The 21,718-nt window shown below is 45.9% G+C and overlaps 1 protein-coding gene across 4 annotated transcripts in view; it reads right to left on the reverse strand.

Annotated features, from left to right (window-relative positions):
- Positions 1-1,136: 1,136 nt before the first annotated feature.
- The window catches only part of LOC121291157 (transcription factor HIVEP3), a 370,482-nt gene continuing 349,900 nt past the window's right edge, over positions 1,137-21,718 (reverse strand). For all 4 annotated transcript variants that reach the window (XM_041212244.1, XM_041212245.1, XM_041212247.1 and 1 more), the window contains 2 exons: positions 6,147-7,276; positions 1,137-2,614 (listed from right to left, as the gene is read on the reverse strand). In XM_041212244.1, the coding sequence (XP_041068178.1) occupies positions 1,640-2,614; positions 6,147-7,276 (2,105 nt within the window). In that variant the 3' untranslated portion in view covers positions 1,137-1,639. The remainder of the gene's footprint in view (positions 2,615-6,146; positions 7,277-21,718) is intronic.

Here is a 21,718-nt window from a genome sequence, read left to right on the forward strand (position 1 = left end):
TGACATGTGTCATTTATAATAGAACAAGGAACAAGGACCCAGGCAAACCTTCAGACCACTGTAGTTTGATGGGGAACTTTTAGTTTACATTAGCTAGCTAAATTTAAAATAATACTATGCTTAAGCATTTAAGTGCAGCCAAAATGATGGAATGTCATAGAGCAAATATAAAACTTAAGAACTCTTTCACATCACCTATATTCCACTTGAAAGTGTCTGAAATGCTTTTAAGTGCATTTTATGTACATTACATTTATTTCTAAAATTACATTCAATAGAACTGACCAAAGTATTGCAGACTGTGGACAATTTTTTTTTCAATTGAGACAAGGTACTAAAAAAAGACACTGCTGATAGGACAGTCCACCAGTAACTGTCCTCAGCTTCTCCCCCTACCCAACCCCCACCCCCCCACCCACCACACCCAAAAAAGGCCACAACACACATCAAAAATAAGCAAATGTAGGAGGTTCTCCAAAAGCATCTTTGGACTTGGGAATTGTGTATCCTACAACTCATTCTCAAAAGCTTCTGCGTCTCAAAGTTTTTAACATTACTAGACAAAAAAAAACACTGTCCTTCTAGTTCACCTACTATCATCCTGGTAGTTGCACGATAATGAAGTTGTTGACTAATTATGGCCATCAATCTCTTATCTCTTAGTCTATTAGAGACCCAGACATGATGCAAAGAAAGTCTTTAGTGGTGGAGAGCTTTGAGAACCATAGGTCTAAAAGTACCCGTTCCTCCCAAGCATTAAGTAGCAGATTATTCCCTGGGTGCTGACATGATTTGTAGGTCAGAACACAGATGGCTGATCTGCTGGGTCAATGTTTGATTAAAACACTATATTGGCCCCCAAAAATTGGACCCTCAAAGTCTGGATTCTGTGCTGCTGACTCTGGTGCTACTTTGCTACATAATTGATTTTTCTTGTTGTCTTCAAAGGTTTTAAATTCTGTTTTGTCTGGACTAATAGAAGGTGTTAAATGTGAAAGAATCCTTACCAGGATAGCCGAAGTGCTGAGAGTCAATCATTGCAAAAGGGTAAACATAACCATGGTCAAAATAAAGCAATTTTTTGTCATAATTTCTGCTTAAGAAGCTATAAAAAGCGCACAGAAAGACCACCAAGATGCTGGGAAAATGTAGGCATTTATAAACAATTAAATACAGAATACAATAAATACGCTTCATAGAATTATTTCTGTACACAGGAGCTGTTTACATTTTATCAATATAAAAATAAGTCTTCAGTGCATCACACCAATGTTTTAATCCCTTTTGTTTCATTTCATTCGACCCAATGTAATTTCAAATGAAAAAAGACAGCTACTCTGAATCGATTACATTGCTCTTAAAAATATTCACAGCCTCAATATTTTTTACTCCCCCCCCCTTCTCCTATACATTTGGAGCCACAAAATAAAAGAGAAAGGCACAAGTAACTGTGTACGTTTAAATAATACTGGACTTGGACAATTTTAAACAGGAATTTTCTGATGATTTTGGTCATGTTTACAATATATATATGTGAATGTCTTGTTCAACCAACATTCATGAATATGATGAAGAAAAACTAGTGTTGACAAATGCCCTTCGCCTTTTCTTCAAAGGTAGATCTGCATGGCTGTGGATGCTATGAACTTCCTGTCTCATTGTCCTTTTGTGTATCAGGGTGCACAAAGCCTTCACCCTTAAACTCTGGGCTGCTTCCGCTTTGCGTTCTAACTAGATGACATTGTCCACTTGAAGCAGTCCTACCAGCACTGGTTTGGAAAGAGTGGGAAGGACTTGAAGACTCTGATGAGCTACTGCTGCTGCTTCCTTGTAAATGTGTAGGTTGCTTGGTGGCTAAAGTGCGGGCTGACTCATAGTAGGTGTCTGCACACCCAAACTGCTTCTTGCTCAAATCCTTTGAAGTTCCTTCCCCACTTGTCGAAGGCTTTGGAGAATGCTCGTGGCTGGTGCTGGGGCTGTCCAGTCTGGTTGAACCAGCATCTTGCCCCGAGTGGCTCAGAGCAGCGATAGTGCTGGGTTCAGAATAAATTGGTACCCTGTATTCCTCCTGTTTGTATGCTTCTTCTTCTTCTAACTCAACAATCTCTGTCCTCTGTAAAGTAACACTTGGTTTACTACTTCTAGCAAGAGAAGGTACTGTCACAACAGGGGCTGTGGGAGCTGAAGGTAGCAATAAAGGCAAAGGTTTTAAAGTTGTTGCTTCAGCTGATTTAGGCCTCAGCGAAACCTCTTCTTCTAAATGTACTGTGGTCTCCGTCTTAGTTGCACTAAAGGGACAGGGTGCAGTTAGATTTGCAGGAAATCCTGACGGTAGAGAGGCTATTGGAGAAGGCACCAAGCCTGAATGACAACCTGGCCTTGACTGAACCATCTGAATTCCACCTATTGGAATCATGGGGTAGGGTGTCCTAACCAGCTGTTGCGAGTGCAGAGGAAGATGACTGAAAACGTAATCTTGTGTGGTCCCAGTCAGCCCACTGTAACTTTGTCCTTCCAGTGCAGTTTGAGTATTTCTTGAAGAAAAAAAATGCAAGACTTGGGACTGTGTACTTGTCTCTTCATGTATACTGTGGTATCCCGTTCTAGACATCTTCTGTACAACAGAGAAGGAGAGGAGATTATACATCTTTCTGTCGCACACTATGAATTTAATCCTGATGATCCTGTTATTACTGATCTCTGCACTCCCCCAATTCTGATTTTATGCGTACCCCAATTTTAATCATTTCACCATTGGCAGCTATGCCTTCAACTACCTAGATCTTAGCTCTTAAACTCCCTCCAGTCACCTCTCTGTCTCTTTATCCACATTTAAGATGTTTCTTAAAACCTACCCTTTCTCGCTGGTCCTAAAATCTCTTTATTTGGCTCAGTGCCAAATTTTTGTTTGCTAACATTCTTGTGAAGTGCCTCAGAATATTTCACACGTTAATGGTGAATATAAGTTTAAATGTTTCATTGTTAAATTCCACCCATGGGAAGCCATTTACAGAATTCTAGAGCAATAAAATGTTACTAACCATACTAAGCAAACCTTTAAATTTATAATTCTTAGGTTTGACTTTTAATCCCTTCGTGGCCTCACTCCTGCCTTTCTCTGCAACCTCCTTCTCTGTCCACCTCCCTCTCCATCTTTAAAGATCTTTCTTCGAACTCACTTCTTTAATCAAGTTTTTTTTTGTCATCCCCAAACCCCCTTAGCATTTCTTTCTTGCTGCTCAGTTTTTCCGGTGAAACACCTTAGAATGTTTTCTACATTAAGGCGCTATATAATTGCAAACTGAACAGTCATTATATGTAACAAACTAAGTGGAAGCTCAGTTTCACTTACAGGCAAGCTGAGAATTGGGGGCCATAAGTATAAGGTAGTCACTAACAAATCCAATATGGAATTCAGGAGAACCTTCCTTACCAAGAGAGTGGTTAGAATGTGACCCCTAATGGGTCGCAGAGGTCGCATTTGGGGTCGTGAACACCCCTTCCTCTGAGCAGCAATAGCGACTGTGGAGAGGAGCCGACCCAGTCCGGACAGTCTGGTGGGACAGCCCTGCATCCCCTGGATTAATCCCGCCAAACAACAAGAGGCTTGACAGCGAGCTCATGGTGCTCTTTAACTTCAGAAAAAACTTATAGCAGCGAGTGCCGAGCAGGCTCGGGAGACCTGAATGCCGACTTGGCACAGGCAGAGGCTGGCGAGTGAAATTCAGTCACTGACTCAATGCGGGAGGTCATGTGGCTGAGCCAGGAAAGTGAGTGGCAGATTCAAACTTGGCAGTGTTTCTGCTCCTGCCTGCCTGTTATTACAGGCTCCTTATCCCGGGATAGCGACTCTGCTTCACAGGCACCGGCAACCAGGCCCAAAGGGGAGAAGGGGGAGGAGCTGATGAGTGTTTGTGCGTGCGTGTGTGTGCATGTGCACATGTAGTGTCGCAAGCACATGTACACCGCTGTGTGTTTGTGTGTGTGTATGCATGTGTGTGTGTCTGTGTGTGTGGGGGGGGTGGGGGTGGGGAGGAGTTGGGAAGAGGGGCTGCTGAGTCAATGGGGGTTGGAAAGAGGGGCTACTAAGGGAGTGAGTGGGCTGGGGGAGGGTGGTTGAGAAGACCTGTGTGTGTGAGATTACAATGTGTGTGTGAGGGTGGGGTACTCTGTCACCAGGGAATATGGGGAGCTACATGAGTACATAAAATGACAACATTTTTACAAAGTACTTTAATACACAGATTTTCATATTATATGATGTATTAAATATTGATGTAAAATATGCAAACTTTAATAATTATGTACTGAATGTTGCTATGCTGCCTTATTGCTGTTTTGTTTTGCTGGTATCTGGGGTCATGTTAATGTCAAGTGTTAAAATGGGGTCGGATTGAAAAATAGTTTGGGAAGCACTGGCATTGATGCATTCATGGGGAAGCTAGAAAAGCGCATGCAGGAGAAAGGAATTAGAAGGATGTGTGGACTGGGTTGGGAAAAGGTTTGTGTGCAGCATAAACACTGGCACAGACCTATAGGGATGAATGGCCTGCTTCTGGGTAAATAGTTTGTAATACTTTGTAATACCAGCATTGTTAGGGAAAGAAGCACTTTTCTATTCTGGGAGACTCCCAGAATGGAAAAGTTCTTCTTTCCCTAACAATGTCATCTTCATGACTCCCAGATAAGGTGCAGGGCATCTGGATGCAGAGTAAAGCTCCCTCTATAGGCCACTAATGATGTACGGCTCCCCAACGTCCCCAAAGGTAGCATTGTGATGCTCTTCTGTGACAATCAAGTTATGGGTGCTTTGAGTCACATTAAGTATCTGAGGTCAAGTTATGGCAATTTTGTGAAAAACATTAGAGAGAAAAGGAGCAAGATAAAATTAGTAAAAGGAGAAGGACAGATGGAAAAAAGAAAAGAGGAGAAAGGTAAAAGAGGAACATACACAAGCACACATGCATGCAAACACACAGAAATAAACTGGGGCGCGGGAGAACAAGAATCTGCTTCAGAATGATCACCTCACACAGCTGTTATCAGCTGGCTCACAGTGAAACTTGCTAAATGCCCAGAAAAAATCAGCATCTGATTTCAACACAGACAAGAGAAAGTAGAAAAAATAATTTAAGCAGGAGGCTGGTCTGTTTCCAGAATGTAAATGCTGCACAGGTCACAATTTATCTGGGTTCTCGAGGAGGCACTCAGCAATGCAGCCTATAGTGGCACCAAAGGTGGTAGCTGACAAGGGAATGGTGGCATAGAGATTATGTTACTGGACTAAATTCCAGAAGGTGTGAGTTCACATCCCAAAGTTTGAGAATTTGAATCTGAAAATAAAAAAATGTTGGTATTACTAAAAATGACCACAAAGCTGTTGGAACATTCTAAATGGCCAACTGGTTTGCTGATGTCCTTAGGGAAGTACCTATATTTGATTCCAGTTCCACTCCAATGTGGTTGACTCCTAACTACCCAATGAAATGCCTAGCATGCCACTCAGTTGCATCAAAACGCTATAATACAGTAATTCAAGAGAGCAAGTGAAGGCAGGCTATAAATACTAGTCTTGTCAATGATGCCTACACACCAAGGGCTTATTCTGCTGATTTTGTTTTTAAGGACTGCACTTATTGCCTGTCTCTAGTTGTCTTTGAGAGAGTGAAAACAATTGAGGGCCTTACTGGGTCATTTCAGAGGAACTTAAGAGTCAAACACATGGCTCTGGGTCTGCAGTCACTTGTAGGCCAGACTAGGTAAGGATAGCAAATTTCCTTCACTATTAGTGAACCAGATGGGTTTTTACAACAATCTAGTAGGCTTATGGACATCATTACTGATATTAGCTTTTTATTCCAGGTTTACTCAATTAGTTAAATTTAAATACCCCAGTTGCCATGGTTGGATTTGAACTTTCTTGGATCTTTAGCCCAGACCTCAGGGATATTAATGCTTTAGCTCCGCCACTTTGCTACTGTTGCCCAAAGGACAGATTTTTAAAACAGCTTGTTAGGAAGGTGCAAGGAGAATTGCACAGCCACACTAGGAATGCCCGACACTAGCAGTGGTTAAGCCATTCTTTACCATTGAGAAAACCATGTACCCTTGGCTAAAACATTGTGAAGCATCTTTATCGTGCTTACCAGTTTAGATTCAGATTGCTCCAGCTCTTTGCTAGATATCCTTGGAGGTAGACCCAATGAAGATGAGCCACTGTGCTGTGCAGGGAAAGAGGAGCCTAGGGCGCTTGGCCAAATTGGTGTCAGGCATCTACTTGGCAATTCGTCTTTTACTGGGGACAAGTGTCTGAGAGATGATTCTTTTTGCACTGGTGACAATGGTCTCCTTGGAGAGACATCTCTTGATGGAGACAGGTACCTTGAAGACAACATTTTCATACCTGGTGACAATGTTCTCCCAGGTGATACTTCTCTTTCTGGTGACAAGTGCGTTCTAGGTGAAGCTCTCCCAGGTGATGCTTCTATCCTAGGTGATAGGCACCTTTTAGGTGACACCTCTCTTCCTGGAGACAAACGTCTCCTTGGTGACATACCTCTTCCTGGTGATAGGCATCGCCTGGATGATAATTCCCTTCCTGGTGAAAAATGTCTCCGAGGCGACATCTCTTTCCTTGGAGACAAGTGTTCTTGAACCAACGCCTCTCTCTCTGGCGATGAGTGTTTTGCAGATGGGATGTCCCCTCCTGGGTATAAAAGACTACTGGGTGATGCTTCTCTCTTTGGAGACCATGGCCTTCTAGGGGATGTATCTCTTGATGGTGAAATATCTGCACTTAGTGCATAGTGCCTTTTCATCATAGGATCTCCTTGAGTCATTAAAAAATGCTCAGTGGATGTTAATGATGGCATTGAAATGCTTCCTTCGAGTTGTGTCTGTGAGGCACCATGACACACGGGATCCCTACCTGACTCTGAGGATTTCATTGGCTGTGTGGCTTGAAGTTGAGATGACGACACTGGGTAACTCGTCAACGAATACTGACTGGCTAAACTAGACCCCTGCTTTGAGGTGGTCTCTAATGATGTGACTGTAGTTTCCCCTCTGAATGATATTGAGGCAGTCTCAGCTGTTTGCTGACTGGTACTTGCAATCTCTGAAGACTTCACAAATTGTTCCTCTTCCTCCTCCTCTTCATCATCATCATCATTGTCATCATCATCGTCTGATTCTTCTACATCCGAAAACTGATGTTCTTCTGCTGGGTCTGTGCCCTCACTTTCTTCTGCTTTCTTCAACTTTTCTTCACTAGTTCCTAGATCAGAGGAATGAGGAAAAAAATTAGCATCAAAGAACATGAACATTTCTTTGTTACATCTTTTACTGGGGACAAATTCACGCACTCAGCCCACTTAAAGACAACAAGCAAAAATACTCAAGCGCACCCAGAATTTTTTCATTTTAGAGGGGACTAAATCCAAGGTGACTGATCCAGTCTTGCACCAGTTTTTAGAAACATGTGTGTGCAAGAGGTCCCTTGAGACTGTATCGATATTTGCAAGGAATTTCTCCCTGCCACCGCCCTTCTCCCCTTTGCTAGCTAGGGAAATTTGGAAACCACTGCTCTTAGTAGAAACAATTAGGACACAACTGACAGAAGGTTAAAACAAAAACATTCTGGTCATTTCCGAACTTTCGCTGAAAAGAGTCCATTCTCTTTGAGTTCTACCGACAATCACTCTTCGTCCAAGCAAGGCATTCTGAATCATGGCCTGTAAGTTATTGTGTCACCTCTGAGTGAAAACTGGCAAAGGTTTTACAATGCACACCTTCTGAGAGAAAACACTTTCTGCCTCTTGGTGGCATTCTCTGGCTGGCAATGGGAGCACAAAGGCAGAGTGTGCCCACTGCAGTTCATGCAGGCAAAAAATCCAACTGCAAGCTGCTCCTGGGAGATTCCTTTCAAATGTAACTGTAAAAGTGGGTGAAAGCTTCTCAGTCCAGGTGAGGCAGGCTTCAAGGCGGGGGAGGGAGGAATTTCAGAATAATACATGTCGGGTCAGTGGTCCCACATGTTCTCGCCTCCTTGTGATCTCACCGGAGGCGGGTCAGCAGCGGCAGGGACTACCCATCCGGCGGGGCAGGTAGCCAATCTGCATAACTACATGCCCATTTGTGGGCTGACTGGTCAAGCTGCTGGACAGGCCCTCCTCAACCAAGAGGAAATCAGACAGGTGCCTGGAGGTGGCTTGCTGGCGGCTGGCCTCGGGGTCCACGAGGCCTCTTCTTTTAAGACCCCCCCGCCCCCCAGCCTGGGAGCCGTGGCCATCCTCTGGAGACGTTTCCCCACCACAGGGCTGTCCTTGCAGCTGTGCCCACCATTTATTTCATTGAATTTGAACCTCTTCACAGGTCACCTCAAGATAGAGGCACCCTCCCATGTCCCCTCCAACCGTGACAAAGCCCACCTCTGGAGAGTGGGGTGAAAACATATGAACATAGGACTTAGGAGCAGGGGTAGGCCATTCGGCTCTTCAAGCCTGCTCTGCCATTCAATGAGATCATGGATGATCTGACTGTCGTCTCAACTCCACTTTCTTGTCTGCATTCCATAAACCTCAACTCTTTTGTCAATCAAAAATTTATCTAATTCAGCCTTAAATAAATTCAATGCCTCCACTGCTTTCTGGGGAAGAAAATTCCACAGACTAATGACCTTCTGAGAGAAAAGCTTTCTCCTCATCTCTGTCTTAAAAGGGAGACTTCTTACTCTTAAATTGTGTCACCTCGTTCTAGTCTTGTCCACAAGAGGAAACATCCTCTGGGTATCCATCCTAACCAGTCCCCTCAGGATCTTACAAGTTTCAATAAGATTATCTCTCATTCTTCTAAACTCCAATGGGCCCGATCTGTTCAACCTTTCTTCATCCCAGGAATGAGTCGAGTGAATCTTCTCTGAGCTTCTAATGCAACTATATCCTTTTTTCAAATAAGTGTTTATCTAAATTATTAGAATTCGTTGAGGAAGTAACTAGCAAGGTGGATAAAGAGGAACCTCTAGATGTGGCGTACCTGGATTTCCAAAAGGCATTTGATAAGGTGCCACATCAAAGGTTACTACACAAAATAAGAGCTCATGGTGTAAGGGTAACATATAAAGGATTGGTTAGTTAACAGGAAGCAGAGAGTAAGGATAAATGGGTCTTTTTTCGGGTTGGCAAGTTGTAACTAGTGGAGTGCCACAGGGATTAGTATTGGGGACTCGAGTATTTGCAATCTATATCAATGACTTGGATGAAGGAACCAAATGCATGACAGCGAAATTTGCCGATGGCAAGAAGATAGGTAGGAAAGTAAGCTGCCAAGAGGAGGTAAGGAGTCTACTAAGAGAAATAGATAGGTTAAGTGAGTTGGCAAAAATTGACAGATGGAGTATGATGTGGGTAAATGTGAACTTGTCCACTTTAAGAAGAATAATGAAGCAGCATACTATTTAAGTGTTGAGAGATTGCAGGACTCGGTGGTACAAAGGGATCTGGGTGTCCTGGTGAATGAATCACAAAGTGTTAGTATGCAGGTATAGCAAATGATTAGGAAGGCAAATGGAATATTGGCATTTTATTGCAAGAGGAATGGGGTATAAAAGTAGGGAAGTATTAATGCAGCTGTACAGGGCCTTGGTGAGACCACATCAGAAGACCTAGAAATAATCCTGACTCACGCTCATATTCTAAGAGCACAAGATTCGGCCTGTTGTGTCAGATCACTGAATCTTCCTTTCCTCATACTGGCTACATTATATGCCCAGTCCAGCGTTGCTTCTGAGAAAATGGAATAAAAGATGGGGTCAAGTGATGAAGGAAATAATTTATTCATTATTTTAAAGTTTACATGGGACACTGACAGAAAGCAGAACAACCCGGGAAGAGCTAGATACATTCCAAAGCTGAGTCGCTCGTCCAAAAGCAACAAACATTTTTATTCTGTCAGGGCCATGAATTAGTGTGCTTTGAAGCTCTCTTTTCTGCTGTCAAACACACAATAGGAAACTCGCCGCCAGTTTCAGACCATTCCTCTATTCACAAATGTCTATTTATAACTCTCAATGTCACAGCACTTGCCCAGAATCCTTGGGCTGATGCCGCAGACACTTTTTACTCGAGAAGCTCAACACAAAACAAGACAAAGCAGCGCACTTCAGAGCGCCCCATCCACCACCTTAAACAGTTACTCCTCCATCACCGGCACACAGTGGCCAGAATTATCCGGCCCTGTTGGTGTCGGGCGTCATGGTGGGCAGGGGGAGAACAACATGGCGAAAAGGCCAAAAGTTGGTTTCACGCCATGGTGAAACCAGTTTATGATCGTCCGCTCCACCTGTCAATGGTGGGCCACGTTTCCCGCCGCTGAATGTCGGGAACGCCATTTTAATACATTTGCATCTAATTATAAGCCCTGCTCGCCGGAATCATCCCCCTGCGAAAAATTTACCGTCCATATCGGTCTGACTTCAGAACAGTGTGCTTCACGACTGCTTCTAAAAGGTGTGCACTTGGCAACCTGAACTTTGCGGGTAACCTGGAGGTGAGCGCACACAACCTTGTGCAGTGTTCGCGAACATCGCCTATAGGACATCAAGGAACAGACGCCACACATTCACGGGGGACAAGGGCAAGTCACTTCTTCCTGGATGGCTTTCGGTGTGGTGCCAGGGCAAGGGCTCCAGTGCGGGTCAGGCCAGAGTAGGGGGAGCTTGGATGGTGGGGGGCAAGGCAGCATAGACTGAAGGAAATAATCAAGCACATGTCAGGGGCAGGGGGTGCCTGGGGGGGCGAGGGGAGCGGCCATGCACTTGGAAAAGTTTGTCAAAAGTAAGCATTCTTCTACAGCTGAGACCGTTCAGCTGCAGCTCCATTGACATGGCTCAGGCTTGGAGCTGGGCCTCTGAAGCTTTTCTGCCCACTCAAGCAACGCAAAAACATGAAGGTGCCATCAAATGCTCCAGAACCTCTCACTCCTCGGGTGCAGGCTACAAATTAATGTGCATTTTAAGGGGCAGCAAAGCTATTCGCCAACTAGGTAATACAATCCCCTTGCGAAAGGTGACCATGGTGCAGTCACTGGTGGAGGTGCTCACAGCTCCTTGCAATGTCTTTATTCAGGTTCGGACCAAGTATCCATTATGATTCAAGCTAACAGCGCAGCCTTGCAATGTGGGTTAGGAGAATGCCTGCGCCTGAGCTGAGAGCACAGCATGCTGTCCAGTGGACAAATCTGCCACCAATCGGCCAAGTGGAATGGGGTGGCAGTGGGCGGGGCTTTGGACAACCATGAAGCGCACTACACACTGGCCATCCAACTGGTGGCCACCACTCTCCTGCATGCATGAAAGGGCTTCAGACTTAACCAAGAAAGATGCTTAGGACACCTACGCTAACCCACATGTCTCTCTCTCTCTCTGATCCTGCAGGAGGAGAACATCAGGATCATGGAGCCTGGTGATTTAGCGGTACACCTCATGGCTTACAGGAAGCAGAGATGAAGAAGTGAGTGGCAGAGGCGCCAGGCTCAGCAAAGGGAGGAGCACCTCCCTCAACATGAAGGGGTGGCAGGGTCTGCAGCGCACGCAGCTGAAGATCCACAGAGAGCCGTTGTTTGTAGGCGCTTCGCTAGACCCAGCATCTATAGACGGTGCCTGTCATCCCTGAAGATGACTGAGAACTAGCATCGCCACAGTCTGCACGTGTCTAGGAAAATGGTTGGTCATATATGCCACCTGCTGCAGGATTTGGCACCGCGAGGACATGGAGGGCATCCACTGCCAGTGGGCGTGAAAATGACCACAGCACACAATTTTCACGCTAGTGGCTCTTTCCAGGGCTCTACAGGTGACCTGTGCAGGATGCCGCAAGCTTCCACATACAAGTGTATCCAGGAAGTCAAGGATATCATCTTTGCAAAGGCACAGAACTTTGTGCATTTCGTCCAGGATCAGGAAAGCCAAAAAGCAAGAGCGCTGGGATTTGCGCAGAACTCTGGTTTTCCTCAGGTGCTAACGACTGCACTCATGTGGCCCTTAGATCTCCATGGCAACAAGAAGTTAACTACGTCAACCACGAGGGCTTCCACTCGCCGAATGTTCATCTGGTGTGCATCCACCACAAACACATCCTACAGGTCTGCACATGATTGCCAGGGAGCGCCCATGACTCTTGCATCCTTAGCAGGTATCAAATCCCTGATGTCTTCCAGGATCCAGAGAGGCTGCAGAGTTGGCTCCTCGGTGACAAGGACTACCCACAGAAGACATGGCTAATGATGCCTGTGTGGCGGCCTCATACTGCAGCAGAGCGATGGTATAATGAGGCTCATGTCGTGACCTGGACTTTGGTGGAGCAAATGATCGGCATTTTGAAAATGAGGTTCCGGTGCCTCAAAAGGCCTGGTGGAGCACTGCAATATAGTCCCCAGAGGGCATCACGCATCACCATGGCTTGCTGCGCGTTCCACAACCTGGCACTGCAATGGGGGGAGGACTTGGCTGAGGAGGAGATGGAGGAGCTGCCTGTATCCTCCAATGAGGAGGACATCGAAGAGGATGATGATGATGAGGTCCTTGGAAGCGAGGACGCAGGCAACGAGGCCATTGCACTGGCCAGACGAGGCAGGCGCGCTCGGGAGGCCCTCATAACTGCAGGATTCACGGACGATGATGACGAGGTCAGTGAGGATAGTCCTGACATCCTCACCTCGTATCTGTGAAAGTTTGACTCCTATGTGGATGATGGCAGCGCGCATAGCCTCAGTGCTGAGGCTCATGTCATGGAGACACAGAGGAGGCCTTAATAGACACTAGATTCCAGGAGGACGATGACGACATGCAGTGAGGATTCTCCGCAAATCTTCACATAGCCTCAGTGAATGTCTGACTCCTGTCTGGTTGAGGACAGCTCGCTTGTGCTCTGTGATCAGGGTCATATCATAGGGTTGCAGCTGTGAATCTTTAAATGCACCTGATCCTTTGCTGGCTTTCAGCACTTGATCCCCTCAGGAGCACAGCGTCACCAGTCACAGATGCTGAAGAGATGGGGGGGCCAGCCCCAGCTCAAAGGTGTTGAGAGCACACAGAGCGAATGACAGAACAGAATGTCCACGACATTCTGGCAGCAATGACAAGCACCATTGAGATGCCGGCATCACTAATGTGCCCAGTGAGTGTGAAGCTGCACCATCACTTTGGTCTGAAGGTTACATACTGCATAGGGAAGAGGCCCTGGACTGAGACACCTGCCTTTATCTTGAGCAGGAACTAAGGTTTCACATTTGAGTGACAACGAACACAGCTCATCATAACAAGGAGCCACAGGCCAGGAGACATTTTTGGGAGTTTATTTGCAAAAGTGAACATTAAGTACAAGTGATTTACACCTGTACCCAGTCTTTGCAACTACATCTTCTTTGTAGCCGCCTCGGGGACATGCCCTCTGTGCCATTTGGCACGGCACAGAGGAGCTTTTTGTACGGACTGCTGCTGCACACTTTCCATTTTCTCGCCCTTGTCCGCCGCCCGGACACGCCCTGGCGTGCCTTGTTGCTGTCCGGCGGCGAAGGCCCCCGATGGGAGGCCCTCTACGGAGGTATCCTCCCCCTTTCTATCGGGGACCTGGGTTGGAGGGTTTGCATGCAGCAGTCCCCTATAATAGGAGAATGCATTGGTTCACGGACTCTCAGGACACATGCCCTTTTTGCGGTCTTGTGGAGATCGTGGACCATGCATATATAGGGTGTGGTAGGCTGCACTCCCTTTTTAATTATTTGAAAAACCTTTTATTGATGTTTTGTTTGCACTTCAGTCCCACACTCCTGATCTATGGGCACCCGGTGCGGAAGGGGGTCGGGAAGGAGGAGGACCTCCTCGTGAACCTGCTCCTGGGTCTGGCCAAGTTGGCCATTAACAGGTCCAGGCAGCGGGCGATCGACGGGGGGAGTCCCGCCCGATTGTTTATCCCTCTTCCGCGGCTACGTTCGCGGCCGGATGTCCCTGGAGAGGGAGCACACGGTGTCTGCTAGCACTCTCGAGGCCTTCCATGCCCGGTGGGCACTGAGGAGACTGGGGTACTTTATAGACCTCTTTGATCACATTTTGATTTAATGTCTGGAAGTTTTCTTTGAATTTTGTCTTTTGTTTTTGCACTTTCTCTTTAAGGGGCTGCCTTTTAATTTGTCCCTGATTTTGTTAATTTAGTTTATATGTTTGTAACCAAAAGAGTTACATCTTCTTAACCTCCATAACCCTGCCTGTCTTGGTCCTCCTCCGACATCCACTGCAGAGGTGGAGGCAGCCTGCTAACTGCTACGCCCTGTCTGTGATGACCTTGGCAGGTGTCCTCTGGAGGACCGAGACCTGGAGGGCCCGGCCTGCATTTGGGATCCTGCAGTGTGGCAGTGGCACCCTCCTTGGCCTATGGAGCTGGAGCTGCTGGGGTCACAGGAAGAGGGGATTCAGATGGGCTGGACACTCCCAGAGTCACCTGGGTGGATGACCAGGTGGGGTGTGCACCCGCTGATCCCCTTCCATTTCCGTGCCTGAGGGCCCCTGGCTGATTCCTTGAGAGGGGGAAGCTGGAGTGAGATCAAGCTGCTCCTCACCCTCTCGCGTTGACACCTCTGAAGGTTAACTATGGTGCCAGCAATAGAGTTCATCCTGCACAGCAGTGCAGGACTGATCTCCTGGACCAAGGTCTTCATGGCAGCTGCCATCCTACCAGTGTTGAACTCAATGCATTGACATGCCAGTGCTATCACCAAGGCGGACAGACTCTTCCATCGTGCCTTGCAATCTGAGGAGTGCAGCGGACATTCTTTCCTATGATGTTCCCGAGCTTTCCTTTGTGGGTCCTGCAACTGAGGTATAACCAAGTCCAGAGGCTCCTCGTTTGACTTGGACTCAGCAGATTACTGGCCTCCAGCAGTCCTCCGAGTGCCAGAAACCTGGGAAGTCCCTGCTGCTGTGGATCAGACAGTGCGATGTGCTCACCAGACTGTGACTCTTAGGCTACTCTAGAACTAGCTCCCAATGAGGTGTGTGTCTCTGCACTAGTGGAGTGTGTGGGTGAGCACTGTGATGAGACTTCAATTAGGGTATCATTAGATTCTTCTTCCGAGGTGTCTTCGAGGCTTGAGTTGAGGACCTGGCTTGTGGACCCCCTCGGCTGCTCCCCAGATGGGCCTGTGAAAGCAAGGAGAGATAATTAGTGCACGGTAGGGGAAGTGACTCACAGCGTGGTTGTCTGATGGACATTGCACTGCTGGACCCTCACTTGGTAGAGCACCGCTGACCTCACCGGCATGGTCCAGATCATCAACGGTCAGCTGGATGACTCTATTTTCAAAGTCTGTGTGAGCCTTTCTGTCAGACAGTCCTCCACCAGTCAGTGACCTCTCCCTTTTGTTGTGTGCCAGCTTGTCCTGCATGAAGACAGATGGAGAGAGTGTAAGCAGGACGCCTGCCAGGCCAGAAGAGAAGGATGCCTGGCACATGGCGTAATGAGTGGTGCCATGGATGGGATGAGGACATGAACTGCAGGGCAGGTGAAGGTGTGTGTGGGAGAGTGAATGATGATGTCCTTTGAACTGGCAGTGAGTGAGATCCCTGTGGATGTGTGATGGGTTTGTGGGTGTGTGAGTGGAGAGCGATGAGAAGAGTGAACTACCCTGGCGGAATGGAGGCGATCATCCACCCACTTTCGGCACTGGCTGGCTGCCTTCTTTTGCAGAGCGTTGGCACTGACCATGGCTGCCACTGCCTCCCATGCTGGATTGGTGACCTTGCTTGCTGGTCTTTGTCCAGAGTGGGGGTAGAGGACACCACAGCGGACCTCCACTGCACCTAGTAGGTACTTGAGGGAGGCATTACTAAATTTGAGCACAGCACATTTCCTTCCTTTGGCAGCCATGACTTTGCAGCAGCTTCTGGTCCCTTAGAGAGATTTAGCTCTGTGTAGGGGCGCTCTTTAAATATGGCGCCCGGATTACTGATGGCTTGTGGTGACGGCGGGGCAGGCAAATCAGAGGTTGCCCCATCAGCAATCTGGCGTGTTTCCCGGGAATGTATTATTAATGAGGCGGCACGTGCCAGGAATGGGATGACAGAGTGCGAAAAGCTGCCAATACGACTGGTAGGTAAAATGTCCTTTTACCGCCTGCAACCACACCATGTAAATCTCGGACAATTTCGCCCTGTGCCTGCAGTGTCTAGTATCTACAAAATGCACTACAGTAACTCGCCAGCCTTCGACTGGAACTCCCAAGTCTGTGACTTCTTCCACCTAGAAGGATAAGGACAACAGGCGCAATGGGAACACCATCACCAGCAATTTTCCCCCCAAGCCACACACCATTGTGACTTGGAAATAAATCACTGTTCCTTCTCTGTTGCTGGGTTAAAATCCTGAAACTCCATACCTAACAGCACTGTGGATCGACCTTCACCACATGCATGGTTCAAGAAGGTGGCTCACCATCAGCTTCTCAAGTGCAGTTAGAGGGATAAGCAATAAATGCTGGCCTTGCCAGCACTCCCACCTCCTTAAAATGAACAAATGAATGAATTAAAAAGGATAGAATTAACAGCACAGAAACAGCCCATTTTGTCAAACAGGCCTATGCCAGTGTTTGTGCTTCACACGAGCCTCCTCCCACCTCTCTTCATCTAACATATCCTTCTATTCCTTTCTCCCTCAAGCATTTAGTTAACGTCCTCTTAAATGCATCTATACTATTTCTCCAACCACTCCTTGTGGTAGCGAGTTCCACACTCTAATCACTCTGCAAAAAACATTTCTCCTGGATTTCATGATGAATTTATTACTGATTAGCTTATATTTATAGACCATAAATACTACAGTTAATTTTAATTTTTGGTGAGAGTGTAGAGAATGTATTATTGTGAAATAGAAACATAGGAACAGGAGTAGGTTGTCCAGCCACTGGATCCCGCTTCAGTAAATCACAGCTGATCTGAACGACCTTTGCCCCAGATCCCTTGAAATCTTCGGCTAATAAAAGTTTGCTGATCCCATTCTTGAAAATTTCAATTTTCCACTGCAGTTTTCCTAGTGCCCTTTGTGCAAAGATACTTCCTGAGCTTCCTCCTGAATGGTTTAGCTCTAATTTTAAGATTATGTCTCTTAGTTGTGGATTCCCCCACCAAAGGAAATGGTTTATTTGTATCATCCCTGTCGAATCCCTTTAACAGTTCAAAGATTTTGCTGACAAATGAGACAAATGCCAACATCTTTAATCACTTTATTCACACGCTTATTAACTTTTAGTGATTTGCCCATATGGGCACTCAAATCCTTTCACTACTCCCTGGGTACCTAGGCTCTTACCAGCAAGAAAATGTTCCAATTTGACTTTTTTGCATCCAAAGTGAATGATCCTGAACTTCCAAAAAACCCTCTATGTGCCATTGCAACACATTCCTTAACCAATTTAAGTGAACTGCATTATATTAGCCTGTGAATGAATTTCACCAGACCCACTGCATTGCCAGAGGAAAAGAACAGCCAACCTTGTAACGCAGCTCATTTCAGAAACTTCTCCGAGCTATTACACCAGTCCTCACAGTGACGTGCGTTTTAACTGCCTGCTCGCACACATTGACTCACTAATCTCTCGAACTGCTTCTCCTCCCACATGACCCCCTTTGATGGATGAAGCTGCCTTTCCAGGAACTGCGTGGCCCTTTGGCTCTAAGCCCTGTGTCTCAGCACAAAGGTTCAGGAGCGGAAAGAAACTTTTGTTTCTGTCATTGGAAATGCAATCCGATTTACAATTCACCACGATATGGCACTGGTGGCCCAACAAGCCCTCCCACTGGACGGCGTCCCACTTGGGCTGAGTTTCAGAAACCAGTTTATTGTCACGTTTGAGTTTTTAACCACTCAAATGACAAGACACCAGGTATACTGCATCCCTGCACTGTTTAACTGGGCTTTCTCATCGCGACGATCACCCTGGCACTGTTGTACCATTGATGAAAAGACTGCCCCAGGCCCCAGCTGCCTTAACCTATTTACCCAGAGTGGTTAAAATGTGCAACTCTCTATCACATGGAATGGTTGAAGTGAATAGATACAGGCATTTAAAGGGAAGCAAGATAAATACATGAGGGAGAAGAAATCGAAGGTTATACTAATCTTTTTAAAACATGTAAGATCCTGAGGGAATTTGGTAGGGTAGATACCAGGAGGATGTTTCCACTTGTGGCTGTGGCTAGAACCAGAGGACACAGTTTAAGAATAAGAGGTCTACTGTTTAAGTTAGAGATGAGGAGAGATTTTTTTCCCTCAAAGGATCACTAGTATGTAGAATACTCTTCCCCAGAGAGCAGTGGATGCTGGGTCATTGAATTAATTCAAGGCTGAGTTAGACAGGCTTTTGATAGACAAGGGAGTCAAGGGTTATGGGGGGGCAAACAGCAAAGTGGAGTTGACCACAACCTGATCAGCCACATTCTTATTGAATGGCGGCACCGGCTTGAAGGACTGAATGACCTACTCCTGCTCCAAACTCCTATGTTTCTATGTTCCTAATAGAATTAGATGAGGTATGGTGGAGGAGGCTTGTGTGCAGCATATATGTAGATCATATGGCCTGTTTCGGTTTTGTACATTCTATGTAATTCTATGATATCACTGTGATCACTGACAGCCCATAGGTGTTCACTAATGACTGACTGCCACGCAGACAACTGGTAACTCTAACAAAAGGCTCCATTTATATTTGTCCCTTCAGTAACAGTAGAGCGTTCTTGAGAATAACTACTCAATTCTTTCCGTCTACATGCCCTAGGCTTAGACCAACCCACCTTTCCACAGCTGCCCAGTGTAGTCATTCCAGGTACATGTGTTCAATTCCGCATTAAAGGCGCTATATAAATGCAAGCTGTTTTGTCAATCTAAACCCATAAATCAGCCTTTTTAAATCTCTGCTTCCACTCAATTTTCTCCCCCTGCTCTCCTGAAGGTGCTGCATCCTGCTGGATCCTCCTTCAATCCGGATCCTTGCCCCAGCAGAGGAAGTCTAACTATTCGACTGTGAGCGCATCACAGCCAAACTGGTTCTGTTCATACAAGTGGCACTTTCCATCCTAGCCCAACAGGCAATGAAACTAATGGCACTACTGTCTTTTAGCCCTAACTAATGTCAGCACAGTTGTGGTACTTCAGGCACTGTCTGACTGTGATGTGATTGCTTCCATCAAGCACTTGGCTACTGAGAGAGCTGGAGAATCAATCTCCCATTTTATAAAACTCGAACGATTAAAGTTTAAGAGCAGTTGAAATATATAGATGGGTATGACTGCATCAGTGGTTACTATAATATGAACAGCTGCTAACTATATTGGGTGTCAGCTCTGGCACTTTCATGACCTCAAGATGTCCCAAAGTGCTCTACGACCAATGAAACACTTTTCTGATGTGCCATCACTGTTGTAATGATGGGAAACGTGGCAACTAATGTCCGCACAGCAACATCTCACAAACAGCAATGAGATAATGACCAGATAACCCGCTTTAATGACGTCAGTCAGGGGTTAAATATTGAAGGGGACACTGAGGCGAACTCTGCTGTTCACCTTTGAAATAGCGACGCAGGAAATTTGCACCCAACTGAGAGGGCAGACTGTAATCTGACATGCCATTCAAATGACGACACTCCTGAATGCAGCGTTCCCTCTGTACCGCACTGATGTGTCAGCCTAGATTCTACGTTCATGGTTCTGGAGTGGGACTTTTATCAAAAGTTTACTTAATGTTTTCATGTATCTGCCTCAGATGCATGTTTTTAAACGTGTCAGCAACTCTCATCACTCATTTTGATCACTGATCACACCTCGAGCATTTCCTTAATGACGACACCTCTGAGCTTCACTTCAGAGCACATCTGATAACAGAAGGTTCTGGGCCTGTGGGAACAACACTGAATTCCTTATAAGAACATAATGTTCTTTACTCTAAATAGACTTTGTTTACTGTAGAATGAACTGCTGTAAGTCCTGCCATAAATCTGTCCACGCCTCCAACTCTTTGACTGGGCAATGGTGTCAATGCACCTCGTCAGTTTAGTTTGTTCTTGTGCTTGGAGCAGAGCAGGTTGCCTGGATAAAGCGTTCAGGGAATTTTGGTGGTGAAAGGCAGAGCTCTTGATGAAGCCAGCCTGATTTTCCTGTTTTCACTAGTAATCCAATACCCTTAGGCGCAGGAACCCAAAATTCTACACTTTGACCTTTCACTTCATAGGAACCATGATCTCTCCACCAGCTAAATATAGCAGCCATTCCATCTCAACCCAAATTGACAATCTGATGATTCCAAAAGCATCTTTGAAACTTTAGTTCCTTGTCTCTCGGCTCTTCAACATAAAGAATTGTTAACCAATGACTGAAGGTAAAAAAAAAATCCTCAGACATTGTGACTGTAATCCCCACTCATGACAACATGCATTACCTCATCAACCAACACTGGCATCTATTCAAAAGCAACTGAAGTGTGTCTGCCATACTTAGGAACATCCTGAGCAATCCATCAGATATTTTTCTTCCACGCAAGTTCACTCAGCTGATGATTCACACGAGAGAAAAGTGTGATCGTTCTGTGAATTTATTTTATGGGCACCTGGCCTCTGATGGGATTGTAAGCAGGTCACCAAATGACATGTAGGGTACTATGTGTGGATGGCAAGCATCAAGTGTGGCTTCAGTCATGTTGATTATCCGCACAGAGTTGCATGCATGTGAACTGACCAACTCGTTCACAGGGAGACCAGATCCACTGAATGAAAGGCCTGGATACTTCAGATTCAACAACAACAAAACATTCATTTGTATAGCACCTTTAGCCTTGTAAAACATCCCAAGATGCTTCACAGCAGCAAAATCAGAAAAAATTTGACACAGCGCCACATGAGATACTAAAACAGATCAAAGAGGTAGGTCCATCTGTCCCTCTCTTTCCTCCTTTAAGATGCTCCTTAAACCATGCCTCCTTGATCATGCCATTGGTCACCTGTCCTAATATCTCCTTATGTGGCTCTGTGTCAAGATATGTCTGATTACACTCCTTGTGAAGCACCCTGGAACACGTTACTAAGTCAAAGAGGCTAAATAAATGCACGTTGTTGGTCAACAATTCATCGACTCCTCTTCCAATTAAATTGTACATTTTTCCCAAAAGATTGAGCTTAGTACCCCACTAGAAATGTTGAGGAGGGTGAAATTTTTTAAGCCAATTTATGCTGGGGTAAAAGAACTCTTAGCTGCCTCCTGACACACTGGATTACATATGGCAAAACTGCATGCTTCCAACCTGCATTTAAAGTTTGTTTGTTAGTTTTGTATCTTCACATACACGTTTTTACCCATTTGGGGAATGGAAGGGAGCTGCCAGCAAGATGATTATCAACCTGCTGAACCACGTGATGATTGCTCCTTCCATGGCCAACAAGTCCCTGAGTGAGACTTGAACTTAGAGCTTCTGGCTCAGAGGCAGGGGCACTACCGACTGAGCTGCAGGACCTCTCCTCCATTTATGGTCAATGGGGTAGGAGGGTGCAATTGTACACACTTACTGCACATGCCAAGGTGAGCACTTTGTCTCCCAGGCATTACACATAGCGCAGACAAGTGAAGTTATTCCCATTGTTATCTTCCAACAGACTGTGAATCCAATGGCAACAACCTTGAATCCTT

The sequence above is a fragment of the Carcharodon carcharias genome, chromosome 19 (genome assembly GCF_017639515.1).
Source record: "Carcharodon carcharias isolate sCarCar2 chromosome 19, sCarCar2.pri, whole genome shotgun sequence".
NCBI classification, from domain to species: Eukaryota; Metazoa; Chordata; class Chondrichthyes; order Lamniformes; family Lamnidae; genus Carcharodon; species Carcharodon carcharias.